General features: G+C 50.4%; 1 protein-coding gene across 4 annotated transcripts in view; it reads right to left on the minus strand.

Annotated features, from left to right (window-relative positions):
- The window catches only part of DOCK5 (dedicator of cytokinesis 5), a 72510-nt gene extending 60281 nt beyond the window's left edge, over positions 1-12229 (minus strand). For 2 of the 4 annotated variants that reach the window (XR_006015498.1, XM_042024777.1), the window contains exon 1: positions 11910-12229. Coding sequence is in view for 3 of the 4 variants with exons in the window: in XM_042024777.1 (XP_041880711.1) it covers positions 11910-11952 (43 nt within the window). In the remaining variant the exon portion in view is untranslated. The remainder of the gene's footprint in view (positions 1-11909) is intronic. The other 2 variants (XM_042024776.1, XM_042024775.1) reach the window with 2 other exon arrangements.
- Positions 12230-16934: the final 4705 nt, after the last annotated feature.

Genomic DNA, 16934 nt, shown 5'->3' on the forward strand with positions numbered 1-16934 from the left:
GCCATGGAACACCTCACAGCCCCCAGGACACCAGGCCAGTCCTGCACACATTCCAGAGCCATGGAACACTGACAGTGGCACTTACAACAGAGCCTCGACGCCAAAACAAGAAGTACAAAAAGTGCAAATAAAAAACCCCAAACACACTTTAAAAACCCACAAAGCTTCATTTTGTGCAAGAGCCCAGGAGAAGCCTCAATTTAAAAGAGGTTTGTGAGCAGCTCATGGAGCCTGAGCTGGGGTTCAGTGGAACCAGGGGCAGGTGTGGCATTTTCAGGGGGAATGGCTTCAAACTGCCACAGGGCAGGGTGAGATTGGGATATTGGGAAGGAATTCCTCCCTCTGAGGGTGGTCAGGGACGGAATTCCCAGAGGAGCTGCAGCTGCCCCATCCCTGGAAGTGTCCAAGGCCAGGCGGGAGCAGCCTGGCATAGATGAAGCGTCCCTGCCCATGGCAGGGGTGGGATGGGATGAGCTGTAAAGTCTCTTCCAACACAACCATTCCATGATTCCATGTTTCTGTTAACTCCAAGACCCATTTTTCCCACAGGTTAACTCATTTTCAAGACTGCCCTAAAAGCCAAGCTGAGCTAAAAGGCCCCAAAATGAAAAGAGAACAAAGCAGGAACTGTCACTCACAATCTCTGTGCAACTCAAATCAGAAGGAAATGGAATCTTTTCCTCAATGAGTGCACTTGAAATGTGGATTATTGGCCCGGAAAACAGAGCCCCTGCAAGATCCATTATCTCTGACTTGGCTCAGAACCCCCCTGCCCCACCCACCACAAAGACACAACCCCGTCCAAATGCCACGTCCTGCTCCCCCTGCCACCCTCTGGGAGCAGAGGGCCGGGGCTGCTCCGGGAACAAAGGATCCCATTCAGGGCTGCTGCAGGAACCGGGCTGCAGCTCATCCCACCCCTCAGCCCCACACCAAACCCCACTGCACAGAACCAGAGGGATTTGATTGCTGCTGCAGCACCCAGGAATGGCCTTTCTGCAGGACAGCCCTGCTTGGAGGAGCCTGGGATGGTCCCCGGTGCCAAGATCCAGCCAAAAAACAGAGGCTTTATTGAAAAAACAAGGAACTGCCCAAGGAATTAATTCTTCAGAGGAACAAAGCCTTTTTGATGTTTGGAGCAAAAACATTCTGGTAACTTCCCAGGAATTTGTGTCTGACAAACTGAGAGCAGCATAATTAAGATTTAGATGGCAGGCTACTTCTTCTGCTTCACAAAAAAAAAGTAATTCATGGTTCAGCACTGGGAAATATGGACACTGAGTCACTGGTATGAAAAAGTTCCCCCTCCTGGATGCTGGACGCTGCCATTCAGATCAGCTCCAGAAGTTCCGAGTGAGTGCTGAGCATTCAGGACGTCAGTAATCCAGAATTAACAGGATTATGCAGCTGGAAACGCTTCAATTAACAGCCATCATTAGGCAGCAGAGTCCAGCCTCTGAGGAGCTGCAGGTGGACTGTTCCTGCCCATGGAATGAGAGGATCTTTAGGGTTCTTTCCAACCCTAAACTCCCTGGAATTCTGTGGGTTTATGGCTTCTAACACCTTGTGCACTCGCTGGTCCAGGCTGACCCCACACAAGGAATACACTCAACAACTTTAAACTGGGTTATCTCAAAAATGAGCATTAGATCGGCTCAGAAATGACATCACCTGCCTCTGCAGGAGGGTGTGACATGAATTTGCTATCTGGATGCTGTAACTGTTGGGTTTTCTATTCATCCCTTTTTCTGGAGAACCAGGAGAAAAGCAGGAAGAGCCTCTGCCCTCCAGAGGCTTCCAACCCTTCCAACCTCAGACCATTCCAGGAACCAAACCCCAATGAGGGTGTCCCCTGCTCACGAAGGACGAGGAATTGATGCACACTTGATCAAAGTCTGAAAGTTTTCCCTGATTTCCTCTGAAAATGGATGACCTTGGAGTGGGACAGGCAAATAATCGAAGGTTTTGCAGACTCTGTCCTGCCCAAACCAAATGGATTCCCAAACTGGGAGCAGGGAAGGGTTTCAGCCATGCCCTCATCATCTTTGGGCTAATCCTGTCTCTGTCCCCATCAGAGGCTGGATCAGATCCTGGGCTCCATGGTTTAATCTCCTAAAGCCAGGATTGCTTTAGGAAAAACAACTTCCCAAGCCCAGCCCATGGGAATGGGGAGGCTTTCCCAAGGTTACACAAGGGCTCCCATGGGATGATCCCATGGTCTCTTACAGCTTTAAACTCCCCCAAACCCACAGGCAGCCCCACAACAGTGCTCCGGACAAACGAGTCCCTGGATTTTAATTAGAGCTTCTCAGTTCCAAATCAGGCAAACTGAGATGGATCAGAACCACTGAAGCACGAGACATCCTGATTATAAGGGAAAAAAGATCATATTCGTGTTTTCATGTCTGCAGAATTCCCATCAGTCACCTTCCCCTCAAGTATTTGTTGCAAAGCGTTCATACCCCGGTATCTGTGTAAAAAGAAAGACTATTCAGTTCTCAGAGTGCACCTAAACTGCACCCAGGACACAGATACACCCTAAACACCCAGATTTGGGGACCAGCACGAATTTCAGCCCAGCACAAACTGTTTCATCTCTCTGAGTGTGCTTGGGGTGGAAGGAGCCAAACTTCAGCTGCTCCTGGGCTCTGACCCTCCCAGACACTCAGGTTTATTTTACACCAAGGAACACGCACACAAACCTTCTGCTGTGTCATTTTCTCCACTGGGCTCTCCATTTCCTTTATTATTTTCACTCCAAAGGGCCCCTGGGGGTTTTAAGCTCAGATAAGGAATTAATCTACATGAGCTGTCTCATCTTCTGTCTGGAGTACGAGGGAGTGCTGTGAGCCAGAGGAGAAATAAATCAGTGCTGCCAGTGGAGGAGCCAACCTGCTCCTGAATTTACAGCACCCAACCAGATCTAGGGCTTGATTCCAGAAAAAAAACCCAACCAAAAACCCAGACCTGCAATTCCAGTCCCCTTGGAACACCAGGAAATGCTCCCCTTTGTAGAGACACAGCTGGAAAAACAGCCTGGCCTCCCTTCACACTTCTGTACATTTATCAGGTTTGATGGATCTGTTTAAGGTGCTCTTCGAGGTTTGGCCAGGAAAGGCTGGGTCCGATGATCCTGGAGGTCTCCTCCAACTTGGTGTTCCCTGATCCTGCGATTCCCCAGGCTGTGGTTTGGGATAATGTCCCAGCTTTTGTTCCCAGTGAGATCAGAAACTCCCTAACGGTGTCCAAATATGAAAAGGAAACGTCATTATTCATAAATAATGAAGTTTAACCTAAGCATTAACAGTTTTTACGGCTGCAGAGTCTGGTGAACTCTGTCTGCAGAGGTCCAGGTCTGGTGATCCCTGCCAGGGATCCTGTCAGGGTTAAAGGTGCTGATGTTATTGCTCCTCCAAGCCCTGCAGCTTTGTTCTGCCTCTTTGAGATCCCAGCACCAACATCCAGCCTGAAGGATCAGTATTCTCCCAAAACCACTTTAAAACATTGTCCTGTTCCGTAAAGTAATCGCCCCGACCCCATGAAATTGTCCCAACGTGATCACAGAATAAACAAGGGGGCAGAACCTGGTTTGTGTTCAGCGCAGCCCACTGGCATCACTGCAGCTCAGCACACTTCAAATATTACAGCTTTCCTTTGTTCCTTTGGAGAAAGAGACTTGGAACACAAAGCCGTTCTTGGGGCTGTCCCCTCCACAAGAAGGGGTTTATACCCCACAGGACTGTGGCACTAACTCTGATTTAATAACCGCACACCCCTAGCAGGGCTCTGAAATCCATTTCCACAAAAGCAACCTCTGATTTCATCTCCATTTTTACGGCCAGTGAAGATGCAGATGTTTGTTTGCACCACCCACACAACTGCAACTGGATTTCACCAAGTCACTCTGTAATTACCTTTTTTCCTCCAAGCCAAACGTTCAATTTGTGCTTGGATACTTTAAGTACAAAAATAACTGTTTCAATGAAATTTTCAGGCAAATTCAAAAAAGCAAGACCCCACCACTCCATAAATTGGATACTCAGCTTGTTTCCAACTTGAAAGCGTGTGGCACTTTCAAAAGAATTAACTGAATTGCCACTGGCTTGAAATTACTGTCCCAGTTCTCACTGGGCAGAACATCAAAGAAGGAGGAGGAACACTTGGAGGTGCCACTGCACAGAGCTGGGAGCGCTCCCATCCCGAGCTCTGCGGTTCACATCATTCCAGGGCCAGGGAGGGGCAGAGCTGGGGGTGTTTAAGGAGTGAAACATTTGGGCACAGGGTCCAACTGTGCCTCTGGGCTAAACTTCCCCAGAAGGGTCCCCGAGTTAAAATCCCAGCGCTGCCCCTTGCTGGCATCACAACCATCAACCAACCAACACCAACCCCAGGCAGAAGCTGAGGAACCCCCTCTGCCAACAAAGCCCACCTGAATCACAGCTGGGAGTTTGTACCACGGGCTCCAACACCTTCCCCTTCCCAGCCAGGGGCTCGGGAGGCGACACAGCAGCTCCAGTTTGAGGAAAGAATTCATAGCATGGCTCAGCCCAAACTGCAAATTCCTGTAAACTTTGATTGAAAATCAGTATTTTTTGATCTTCAACTTGCACTTTACTTGACTCAGGACATTTCTCTCAATCCGTGCTTTAGGGGAAAAAAGTCCAATTTCTGCCATTCCGGGCACAACCACAGCCAAGCTTAAAACCACCTCAGCCCAAAGCCATGAACACATTTCCAGCCCTGCTGCCAGAGCTGAGGTGAAAGGGCAAAGTTTGCAGTTTGGAGAAATTTGAGGTTCAGCGCCAAGGAAGTTTTTAGCTCTGCTGGGAAACGCCTTTATGGAAACCCTGGAGCTCTCTGGAGCTGGCAGGGGTCACACAAAGAGAATTTCTAACACGCAGAGCATCGGGATGTAAATTCTGCACCTCCAGTCCTGCTCACTCAGGGTGGGCTTTGGGTCAGATTCACCCTCCCTGAATGGCCTGTGGGTCACTGATCCCTGTCTGCAGAACAGCCCCGTCGCTGAACTGGCACGGCACAAACTGGTTCACAGCTTCTCATTCCCAGAGAAACGAGAATTCCAAGGCATTTCTCCCTTGCCATCTATCCCAGGTAACAAGGAATGGAATACTATTAAAATGAGGAGCAGAAATCTCGGCTGGCCATGGGGGGGGGGCCTTACACTGGAAGGAAAAAGCCAAACAAGAATATTGATCCCTTTGTTGTCATGAAGAATGAAGAACAAACAACTCCTAAATTTGCAATAAGCTTTAATTAAACTGCTTGAGATGCCAGGAGATGAAGAATTAACCACTGAAGCCTTCCCGACTTTATTCCTTCACACCAAGCTCCATCTCTCTGCAGCTTGAAGCCCCCATGGCATTGTCAGAGCAGGAGAATGGAAGTGCTGCAAGAATCAGGTCTGGAATAAGCTAAAAAAGCAGGAAAAAAATCACTTTTAATAAAAAAAAACCTGGCCACGACTTGCTTGTGACATTCTGAGCCACTCAGAACTTTGGAGCTGAAGCCACAAATGGTTTTATTGCCATGGAGGATCAAAGTTCCAAACTTCCCAAGAGCAGGAATCGTTATCTCCACTGCACCCTAATGAACTTCTGGCTCAGGTTCAGCACTTCCCAGGACGAGGGGCACTTGGATTGCACTTTGCTCGCTGACACCTCCCAAAATTCAGTGTCAGCGAGCAAAGGATCCTCCCCAAAGCACAGCCACTGCTGGGTTTAGCTACACTCTGTGATGATGTGCCAGACATCATCTGCCAGAGGAATGAATCCTTTCCTGGTGCTTCCCCCTCAGTCCCAGGGAGATCTCCCTGGGAAGAACAGCCTGTACTGCACCAAAAAGACATTTTTTATCATTTTAGCAACCGCTCCAACTAAAACTCTGCAGCGTCATCACTTTATGAAGGCAGCCACGGACTGCCAGCCCAGAAACTGTTCAGTAACTTGTATTTATGGGCTGGTTTTATTAGCACAGGTTTGCTGGCAAAGGCACCCAAATTCACTGCAGGATTTCAGGCATTCCAGGGTTTCAGGCATTCCATCAGCAGTTAAATGCACTGGACCTGAAACATCCCCTCAGCTCTGGCAGCAAGGGGGTAAATGGCTTTTTAAACGGTGTTTATGGCTTTGGCCTGAGGTGGTTTTAAGCTTGGCCGTGGTTGTGTCTTTAATGGCAGAAATCGGGCTTTTTTTCCCTAAAAGCAGTAGTGGAGAGAAATGTCCTACCAGTCAAGTAAAGTGCAAGCTGAAAAGCAAAAAATGTAGATTTTCAATCAGTTTGCAGGTAGGAGGGGTGTGCATTTTTCAACATCCGAATGATAAAGAGTATTACACATTATGATAAAGAATGTTACACATTATTACACAGTCACTGTTTCTTGACTAATATATTTAAGTTTTTCTCCGTTCCTCAGTGTTTATTTTACTTTTCCTCCCCATAACTCCCATTTTCAGTTGTGTTGGCAAATACAACCCCCATGCCAGAGGAAGAACCATCAGAATAATCAGGAATTGGTGTGAAATTCAGCCCTGGTCCCACACCCAGCTCTGGGGGAAGTTGGTTCTTACGATCTCCTGACACCTCAGAACAATTAAACCACATTTTAATCAGCAGGAGAGAGCTCAGCCCAAGCTCCAGAAGCACCCAGCAGTTCTAGATGCCCCTTCAGAGCCCCATGAAGGGATTTAATTGTTAAAAAGATGAACTGTGGGACAGCTCCTGAACACCAGGGGGATGCTGGTCATGAACTGAAGCACCCACAAGTCACAAATGCTTGGGGAAATATTTCTTTTCAAAGTAAGAGCAAGATACGGAACATTTACAAGTCTCGTTCATGGCACTGATGCCTTTGAAGTCCACAGGACTAATTTCACGCAGAATGACTTAAAGAACAGAGCAGAAATCTCCAAAAATAAGAGAAGAGAGGCCCTGGCTAATATGGATTAAAAAGAAAATAGAAAGGACAGTGGAAGCAAGAAGCAGCAAGCCAAATTTCACATCAAATCAACTGCAGGCAGCAATGAAAACTGGGAAGCGAGATCAGAAATGAAGTGTCATCTGCTGCAAAGATTCCCTTTTTTGCTGTTAACAATGCCAAGGTTTTGCTTTTCCCTGTTGGGAATTTTGTTGGCATCGCCATCAGACAATTTTTAGCCCTAAATCATTATAAAGCAAAAGGCAGGGGAAATGAGCAGTGTTTGCATCGATAGGAAGGGAGGTGGTCAGTTCTGCAGCAGGAATGGGGGGAAGGGGCTTTTCCATCCTTCTGGAGCCCCTGCCAGGAGCCAGAGGCACAACAGTGGACATGATTCCAGCTCAGAACAGGAACAGCAGGGAAAAAGCAAGGAGCAAGTTGAGACAAATACAAATTTTGCCCTAATTTGACACGATTTGACTCCAGGTACTGTGGGAGTGCTTTGATCCCAGACTGGGCAGAGAGCTCTGCAGGTGCCTGGAATGGGGACAGGGAGCCAGGGCTGCTGGCCCAGCACCCCGGGAGTCACCACAAACCAAACCATCAGTGAGAAAACCTGGTCCTGCCACACCTCCCTCCCTCCTGACCCCCTGCATCCCTGCTCCCATCCATCACCCAGGGGCTGGCAGGCCCCGGCTCATGTTTGAGGAATTGCTGCCATTCCTGAGCCGTGACGGAGCCGACTGGAACCCAAACACCTCGTGGGATCTGACAAAGGAAAGACTTCAATGGTTATTCCCAAAAAAGCAGCCCAGAGCTCTGTTCCTGCCAGCCAGGACGAGTGTCATGGGTGTGAGAGGCCACCAAAACCTGGCACAGGGAATTCCTGGTAATTGCAGGATGTCTGCCAGGTCCGCCCCCCCCCCCCCCAGTCCCACTACAACAAATCTGTGGAAGAGCCCCACTGCCCCAAAAATGAGGGTCATGGAATCATGGAATGTCCTGGGCTGGAAGGGACCCACAGGGATCAGAGCCCCCTCCCTGTCCCTGCCCAGACACCCCAAAATCCCACCCTGTGCATCCCTGGCAGTGGTGTCCAATCGCTCCTGGAGCTCTGGCAGCCTTGAGGAGCTCTGGCAGCCTCGCCCCGTGCCCATTTCCCTGGGGAAGAGCCTCTTCCTACAATCCAACCGAAACCCCCCTGGCACAGAGCCCCAGCCCTTCCCTCAGGGCAATGGAATCCCCCCTAGCCCTGCCAGTGCATCCAGGTGCAAGCCACCACCTTCACCAACATTCAAACTATTCTGGTTTTCACATCTCAGAGCTCTTCCAACCAAACCTGAGTTAGTAATTCCTGATCCTGGAAGTTCGGATTTGTGTATTCACCAAACAATTGGTGCATTTTCCATTCAGGCTGCACAGGATGAAGAAACACTTCACATCGTGTTGGTTCATAGTCAGAGGTTCCACAAGAACCTCGTGTGCCTGACCCATCATCACTGCAGGCACCTGGAAACCCCCTGGACACAAACCCAGCTCTGCCACCCCTGAACTGCTCTGGAGCTGGGTCAGCTCCCTGCCCTGGCCCAGCACTCGGCCACTCCAGCAGGAAGGAGCCAGGAAAAGGGATCTGGTTGCTTGTTTAGAATGGATTTATTATAGACTAATTTAGGACTCCAGGTTCTCTCATTCCATGAACAGGCTTCAGTCCGCAGAGTGAGGAACAGCTGAGTAATGACAGAATTGCTTTTACAACCCAGGTGTAGCTCTGGAGCTAAAGTCAGTGCAAATCCACGTTACTGCCAGCAGAAAAAGAAAGTGATCACATCATTGGTTCCTTATGCTCGAAGTTAATTTTAAAACAAATAGATAATAAAAGTTAAAAATCTTGCGAAGTCATTCAGGTGTTCTGTCTCTCAGAGCACAGGGTTTTTTGACTGAAAAGAGTCTCTGTGAAAGGGTTTCTGCAAATGACAACTCCTTTTTGAGAGAAGCACATGAGCAGAATAGGTTCTTTTGTTCAGTCTGGCCCAAAAACTGATCAGCTTCCCAAGAAGATGCTCCTTCAGTCCTAAATCCGAGGTGAAGCCTGTCGCAAGGGGGCTCTGTAAGACCCAGAAGCTCCTGTTGCTCAGGGAGGAGACGCTGCCCAGGAGCTGATCCACAGCATTTCTGTCCCTTCCCAAATCCCATCTGGTGCTTGGTTGAGAATTCACTGCGAGTGAGAAGCTGCAAGAGCTGCAAGCTGCCTGTCTCTCACGTTTGCTTCCCTAAAAACAGTGCAATTCCCAGTTTTGCACTCCCTGCTGCCATTCCAAACTCAGCCCTTTGCCATCTGTGGGAAGGGAGCCCTCCCCAGCTTTAACCAGTTCAGGACAAAACTGAAACCCAGCAAACCCATTTGAACTCACAATCCATGGATCTGTCAAATATAACCCAGGACAGAAACCCTCCTGAAGGGCAGAAATCAGACAAGTGACACTGAATCACACTGCTGACTTCCTGGAATTTCCCACTCCATTGCCGTGGCATCCAGGATCGTGTTTAAAATAAATCCAAGAAGTTCTGCAGCAGTTTCCAAAGCAGAGATCACCAAATCCATGATTTGGGCGTCCTTTCATAGAACCCCAGAATATTTAGGGGTGGAAGGGACCTCTGGAGTTCATCCAGTCCAAGCCGCTGCCCAGGCAGGGTCACCTGGAGCAGGAATCATCCAGGTGGGTTTGGGATGTCACCAGAGAGGGAGACTCCAGGCCCTCCCTGGAGCTGTTCCAGGGCTCTGCCACCTCCATGGAAAAAGTTCTTCCTCGTGGTGAGGTGGAACTTGTGTTTTGTTTTATGGCCATCACTGGGTAGGGTCTGGCACCATCCTGACACCCTCTGGAGAGGTTTATGTGGATCGAGGAGATCTCCTCTCAGTCTTTTCTCGCTGAACAAAAGTTGTGTCTTTACAGGTCCCACCTGACACCACCGTGCACAGACCGGGGCATTCCCCTCCTTGCAGCCACTTCAGCACCGGCACAGTCCCAGCCCAAGCAGCTCAAGCCTCCCTCTCAATCCTCCAAACCAGCAAGAACGGGGCCCTCAAGCACGGCACGGGACACACTTGCAGATAAGAAACTCATCAAATCTGCAAACACCAAATTGACAAAATTACCATTGCAAGTGTGTCAAACAAAGCCAGGCAGTGCCTGAATAATTCTGTCACTGCCTGTAGGTCAACCTTATCAGCCCTGGCTGCAAATGAAACCCCAGAGCTGCAGCACGACAGCCCCTGTATCACTTGGGTGTCTGTGTGCACCCAAAAAGCACCTTTTTCACCCAGCTGACCACCCGGGAGTCACAGGGCACATCCCACCACACACTTTTTGAGTGGAAACACGCAGGAAGAGGCATTTTTTCCCCTCTACCCCTCTTGCACACAAGCCAGTGCCCTTCCTGGGAGAGGAGCTGTCACAGGGAGCAGCTGGCTGAGGCCAGCACGGAAACTCACCCCGGAAGGTAATAAATAAAAGGAAGCCAGAGGAGTGCCTCTGATTCATCTGCTGCCCAAGGCCATTCTGGGCTGTGGAACAGCCTCGCTCCAAGGTGTGCTCAGAAAACACCAGCACAGCCAATGGCCCCGGCAGGATATGGGTTATCTGATTATCCACCGAAGTTTGGGAATTACGGCTGCCCGCAGCACTCTCAGCGGGCCGAGCACGCACTTCCACGGATAAACAGTGCGGGCTGCTCCCCACGAGACAAGAAACAAAGTTCAGGGTGCTCAACACTCCACACCCTGCCAGTTACCTGGAGAAACCAGATAAGGCTGTGCTGAGGGAAATGTCTCTGCAGCTCCAGCCGCAGTCCTGAGAGCAGCTGAGCTGCCTCCCTGCAAGGCCTCCCTGGGGTGGAGGGGTCACCCAGCACAAATTCGCTGTGAAAATCGAGCACGGTGAGGTTTTTTCACCTTCAACCTCGCAGGCTGAACACCCCCATGGGAGCTGGGGCAATGAACACTTTGCAAGCATGAAATCAGTAATCTTTTCTCACGTTGAGAAGTCCACTGCTGAGCACCAGCGGCACAGAAGATCACTCTCCAGTAAAATAAATTATCATGAGCTCCGTGTGTCATTAGTGGCTTCCTGACAATTGTTCCCTGCCCGATTCTCACAAGCAACCTCAAACCTGTGGGTTTTACACCCTCAAGCAAAGCAGAATTTTATCAGCAACACCACTGTTCTATTCCTGTTAAAGACAAGTGAGCCAGGCTCAGCAAAACCCTTTCAATCAGAGGGCAGGGCAGGGGGTACAAGGTGTCAGTCAAAGAATCAGGGAATGATTTGGGCTGGAAGGACCTTACAGCTCATCCAGTTTCACTTCTGACACGGGCAGGGACACCTTCCACTATCCCAGGCTGCTCCAAGCCCCGTCCAGCCTGGCCTGGGCCACGTCCAGTCAAGCTTTCCCCATCCCTCACCCTAAATCACGATTTCCAGCCCCTGACAAAGACACCCAGAGCCCTCAGTTTGCCCATGACACCCTCCTTATCCTTTCCCAACCACATCTCCTTCCATCCACAGCAGTAGACAAACCTTTTCTGCTGTGTTAGAGCTTTTTTTCAGTGTAAAACACGCTGGAGAGGCAAAATTACAAAAGTCAGCCCTGAACTTTGAGGGATTCCTGGAAGCCAGCGCTGGACACACACCACCGCCTCCATCCACCCCGAGGGGTGCAGGGAGCGGACACTGCCGGACCTGCGAGCGGCACAGCGCGAACTGGAAATGGGAAAGAAGCCGAAAAGCGATGCCCAGACCGGGAACGAAACCGCCCGAGCGGTGCGGGGAGCGCGGGGAAGGCTCCGGGAAGGGATGGAACTGGAGGGAAAGGAAGGGAGAAGATGGGAGGGGATGGGATGGGGTGGGAGAGAAGGGAAGGCAAGGGAAGGGAAAGGGCGCACGGGTCCGGAGCATCCCGGCTGGCACTCACTCACCGACCCCGTACTTCTCGCGCTTGGTGGGGATCCAGCGGGCCATGCCGGCGGGCTCGGGGCTCCCGGGGGTCTCAGGGGGCTCGGGGGGTTCGCTCAGCGCGGCCCCTCGCCCGCCGCAGCCCCGCGCTGGAGCCGCGGGCCGGGCGCCCCGGGCAGCTCAGCCATGCTCCGGTCCTGGCTCCCAAACGCGATCCCAAACTTGCCCCAAAACTCGCTCCAAAAACTCCCCAGCACACGCCCAACTTTGCAGCCGCCCCCGGCGCGCCGAGCGCAGGAGCAGGAGGAGGAGGAGGAGGAGAAGAAGGAGGAGAAAGAGAAGGAAGAAGAGGAGGAGGAGGTTGCGGCTCTCCCCGCCCCGCCGGCATCACCTGCCCCGCACGGCCCCGCCCTGGGAGCGGACACGGCCGGAGCCGCGGGTGAGGCGCGCAGGGCAGACGCGGTTCGTGGTTTCGGTGTTGCTGCTTAAAAGGTTTGGGGGGTGAGCGTGCGGAAATGGCCCCGCTGTCACTGTGAGTGTAGGGTTTCGCTGAGTCAGTCACAGCGTGGAGACCAGGGCAAGGCTGGAGAGCAGGGAAAGGTTCTTCCCCCAGAGGGTGCCGGGCACTGCCCAGACTCCCCAGGGAATGGGCACGGCCCCGAGGCTGCCAGAGCTCCAGGAGTGTCTGGACAGCGCTGCCAGGGATGCCCAGGGTGGGATTGTTGGGGTGTCTGTGCAGGGCCAGGAACCCTGTGGGTCCCTTCCCACTCAGGACATTCTGTGATCCTGCAGAATCACGGGATGGTTTGGGTTGGAAGGGACCTTGGTGCCCATCTCGTCCCAACCCCTTCCACCAGCCCAGGCTGCTCCAAGGCTGCTGCGCTGTTAAAAGTAACTCATTAATAGGTAAGAAAACAAAGAGATTTCTCTGAAGCACTCCGGGCATCTGGGAAATGGTCACAGGGCTGCACTTCACGGGAGACGCGATGTTCTAGAGATTGGCTCGGCACTCGGTGACCTAAAGCTCCACTCCAGGGCCGGGAGCTGCCACTCCAGAGAGGGTTTGAGTTAAAGGACCTCGAGCTGGGGACACGGGGACCAGCTGAGCACGAACTGGGTCCTGCGGGGCCAGAACCGGGCTAGCTGGATCCTGCAGGTGTGTGGGCTGTGCTGGCAAAGTGCCCGGGACGGGGGTGCTCGGTAACACCTGAAGAGGTGTTAAATCACACTGTTCCCCCAGCCTTAGGGCCAAACAGAGCAGATCCAGGTTCTCCCCATCTCTCCAGGGCTGTAGCAGCTGGATCTGGTCTGTATTAGTGCCTGTGGAGCCCATGGAATCAGGGAATAGTGGGGCTGAAAGGGACTTTAAATCTTACCTCCTTCCACCCCCCTGCCATGGACAGGACACCTCTGTCTCTCATCAAAGAGAACAGTGATAATTCAGAATGTTTTAACACCTGACCACTTTTTTAATTGCACGAAAGTGTGAAGAGCTGGAGATATCATCACATTTTTGATCATTTTTCACTGCAAGTGAGAGGCCCCAGGGCAGAGTAATTGCCCAGCTCTCAGGGTGCCCTGGGCAGATCACTCTGGGTCTCTCTGATTCCAGCCTGGCGTGTTCAGGAGGAGTTTTCCATACTCCCTCCTCTCCCACCTGTGTTTCCAGTAAGTTCAGTTTTCCTTCCTCTTCACTGGCGCCTGTAAGGGGCAGAGCAGCATAAATAAGAATTCATTATGAGCAATTTGCTCTAACAAATAAAGCTGTCCTTTGGCAGCAGAAAGCTGCACACAGGACACTCGATGTCCCTCTTAGCCACAGTCTCACTGCCCCACGCACTGGTTTTTGTACCTCTGGAGCTGATCTGTCACCTCCCGAGAATGGAGCTGGGTTCCTCACACACGCAGAGCGTTACTCACCCACCATGTGCAGTTGTGTCACACCCAGGCAGCAGCAGGCAGCCAAACCCTTCCCTGAAATGATGTTTGGATCTGGATCCCGAGGGCTGCTCGTGGGAGATGCTCCTGGATCTGCTGCCTGGGTGCTCCTGGGCACGGCAGCCCAGGGGCTCAGGGTGCTCCTGCGGAACTCCAGCAGCACCTGCGGCCTCAGGACAGAGCGTGGCAGGGAGGGACAGCAGGAAAAAGAGACAAGATTGGCAAGCTGGAGCTGCTTAACTGATTTGTTATTTATAAAACACGAACTCAGCACAGCCAGCCACGCTCAGATGTTGTTCTGGCACATAAAATCATTGTTCTCACGCAGAGAAAGCTCCAGTTCTGCTGGTTAAAGATTGAGGGGTGCCGCTAAACACAATCCTTGTGTTTCCCTGGAGCTGGGGGCTCACAGAGAGCTCAGGCCCTGCCAGGTCCTTTCCCGGTGGGATGGGGCATCCCAGCTGTGTGAAGAGAAAATATTTCCGTGTTTTGCAAATCCTGTTGCTCTGAAAGATTCACCCAAGATTTATAAGTGGAAACTTAATATTGCAAAGGGCTTTGAGGCCTTCGCATGAAGAGCAATGTCACTGGGGTATCAAGACAATTAAATTGGATATTCTAGGTCTGATCTTGGGCCACCTGCATTCCAAAATACTCCCTGCTGCGATTGGGATGTGGCTTTTCTGTGGCCTTTTTGCAGTGTGTGGCAACAAGAGATGCAGAGGAGAATGGGTTTTTGGATCACTCTGCATCCCCTTCCATCCTGGGAACGCTCCGTCCAACACCCACCCACCCCTCCAGGGCTGCTGGAGCAGCACACGAAGGGTTAAATTGTGTAAAAGTTTCAGTGCTTTCAATTAAATATTCCTTGCTGGAATTCAAGGTGCCCTGTGTGTGCTAGCACCTAAACCCAGTTAAAACACTTTTCCTCAGCAGGGCAAAACCAGCTGTTTCTTTCCTGGGAAAGGCAGCTTGCTTTCTTTTTCTGTTTTTTCTGTTTTTTCTGTTTTTTCTGTTTTTTTCTGTTTTTTTCTGTTTTTTCTGTCTTTTCTGTCTCTTTCTGTCTTTTCTGTCTTTTCTGTCTCTTTCTGTCTCCTTCTGTTTCTTTCTGTCTTTTCTGTCTTTCTGTCTTTCTTTCATTTTGCTTGGCCTGGGCGTGGATTTCTGCAGCAGCACCCCAAAAAAGAGGAGAAGCAGCTCCATGAGAGGTGTCCTGGAGGGGACTGGGGAATGTGCTGAGATCTGGGGCCAGGTCATTAAAGAAGAAAAGTTTTCATGGAGACATTGAGTCTTTTCCGAGCCCTCCTGAATTCTGGCCGCCAATTCTCTGCTCAGGAGCGAAGCTGACAGCCCAGACCCTGATTTTACTGTAAGATCTCTGATTTTTAGATAAGCTGCCTGAGCTGTGCCAGTGTTTTTCCAGTCCAGGTGAAACAAATTCTTGGCAGCAAATGAAAACCAGAGCAAAGCATGAAAGGCAGGCAAGTAGCAACTGGAGTGGCTGGTTTTACCCCAGTGGGGGAAGCTGGGGAATGTTCCATTAAATATGAGGATTTGCAAATGTCAGGAAGCGAGCTCAGCCCTCACTGAAAGGAGGGGTTCTTTCAGAAAGCCTTTTATTTCATTTTTTATCACCAAATCCATGTTTTCCTTCTCTATTTCTCTGTTCTTTCACAGGGCTGTTGATGGGGAGCCTGTTCTGCTCTGCCCCGAGCAGGAACAGGATAAATAATTAAATCCTAATTGAGGCTACAGCAGAAATTAACTCCCAACCACAGATCAGAGCAGGGGAGAATTTGTGTGACTGAGGTTCATCCTCATTTTCAGTGCTCTGAAAAAGTCATTTTACTCCTGGGTCCTTTACAGCTGAAAGAGCAGTACATTTGCAAACGATCAGGCTGCAAAATAAAAACATTTCTCTAAATTTCTAAATGTGCCTAAGTTTCTAAATGTGAAGTTAAAGTCATTACAAAGGAGCCCCGTTCCTACAGACTTCGCTGAAATGCTCCCTGCTTTTTGTGGCGCAGCTGAAGTTTAAGGAATGGAATTCTGGTGCCCTCCTGTGTCCAGATCAAAACTACAGTGGGTAAAGTGTCACTAAAACGATGGGGAAAGAAAGGAAAAAAAGTTTTTTTGCTGGGATAACGTTTGAGAACTCTCCTGGATCAGCCTGGATCCTCTCGGGCCAGGTTCTGTGCATGTACAAACAGCAAAGAGGGCCCTCGGATAAACCAGTTTGTATTAGAGCCAGAGAAAGGATGTGGAAACTGGAGAAAAAATAAAATAAAGCCAATGAAAAAATTCAACAAAAGCCATCTGTTCATTAATTTAATAAGTCAGCCCCTCTCGAAGATGGATGATCAGGTCTGATAAGAACCGAACTGTTAATTTTCAATCCCCAGCAGAAACCATGCAGAGAAAGCAGCAGAGTAGGGCAGATAAGCAATTAAATATGCAAATACCCCACAAATAGGAGAAAGCAGAGGGTTCATCCATCTGCCTGGACATGTTTTATCATGGAACGATGTTTAAGATATTATCTAACGATCTCATTGCCCAGATTTGTTCTGTCTGAATATTCCACTGCACATTTTGTTACCCCGAGTGTCTGAGTGTTTGTTCTGTCCCTTGGTTTGCAGTGCCCTCCCGGCAGTTCCTTTTGTGTTCTGTTGAGGTGACAGGGATATTTCAAAACGTTTTTTCAGCAAAGCCACTCTTTACCTGCCACCAGCTCCCCCGGGGCCAGCAGAACTGTGAGACAGGGCAGAGATTCATTAATTAAACTGAATTTACAGGCACCACAACCCAGCTCTGATGGAGCCACGGTGTGACAAACTTGTTCCCATCTGCAGCTGGACAGGGGAGAGAAAAATTGTTGTTTCTTCCAGTGAAGAAATGATTTCTTCCCATCCCTGCCGGAAGGTGGAACACACTGACATGGGTTTGCAGGAGACAGAAACCTTGCAGCAAATGAGCTCCTGTGGGTTACGCCATCCTCTGCCTGTTCCTCGGCTGGAAATGGGATTTGTGCTTCTGAAAAAGTTGTCGCCTTTGTGTGAAACTACCAAAAATTGCAGGATGTGGACAGGAGATTTCCTGGAGACAGAGCT

The sequence above is a fragment of the Corvus kubaryi genome, unplaced genomic scaffold (assembly GCF_017639235.1).
Source record: "Corvus kubaryi isolate FWS band 111438036 unplaced genomic scaffold, C.kubaryi_AGA036_p1.0 37265, whole genome shotgun sequence".
NCBI classification, from domain to species: Eukaryota; Metazoa; Chordata; class Aves; order Passeriformes; family Corvidae; genus Corvus; species Corvus kubaryi.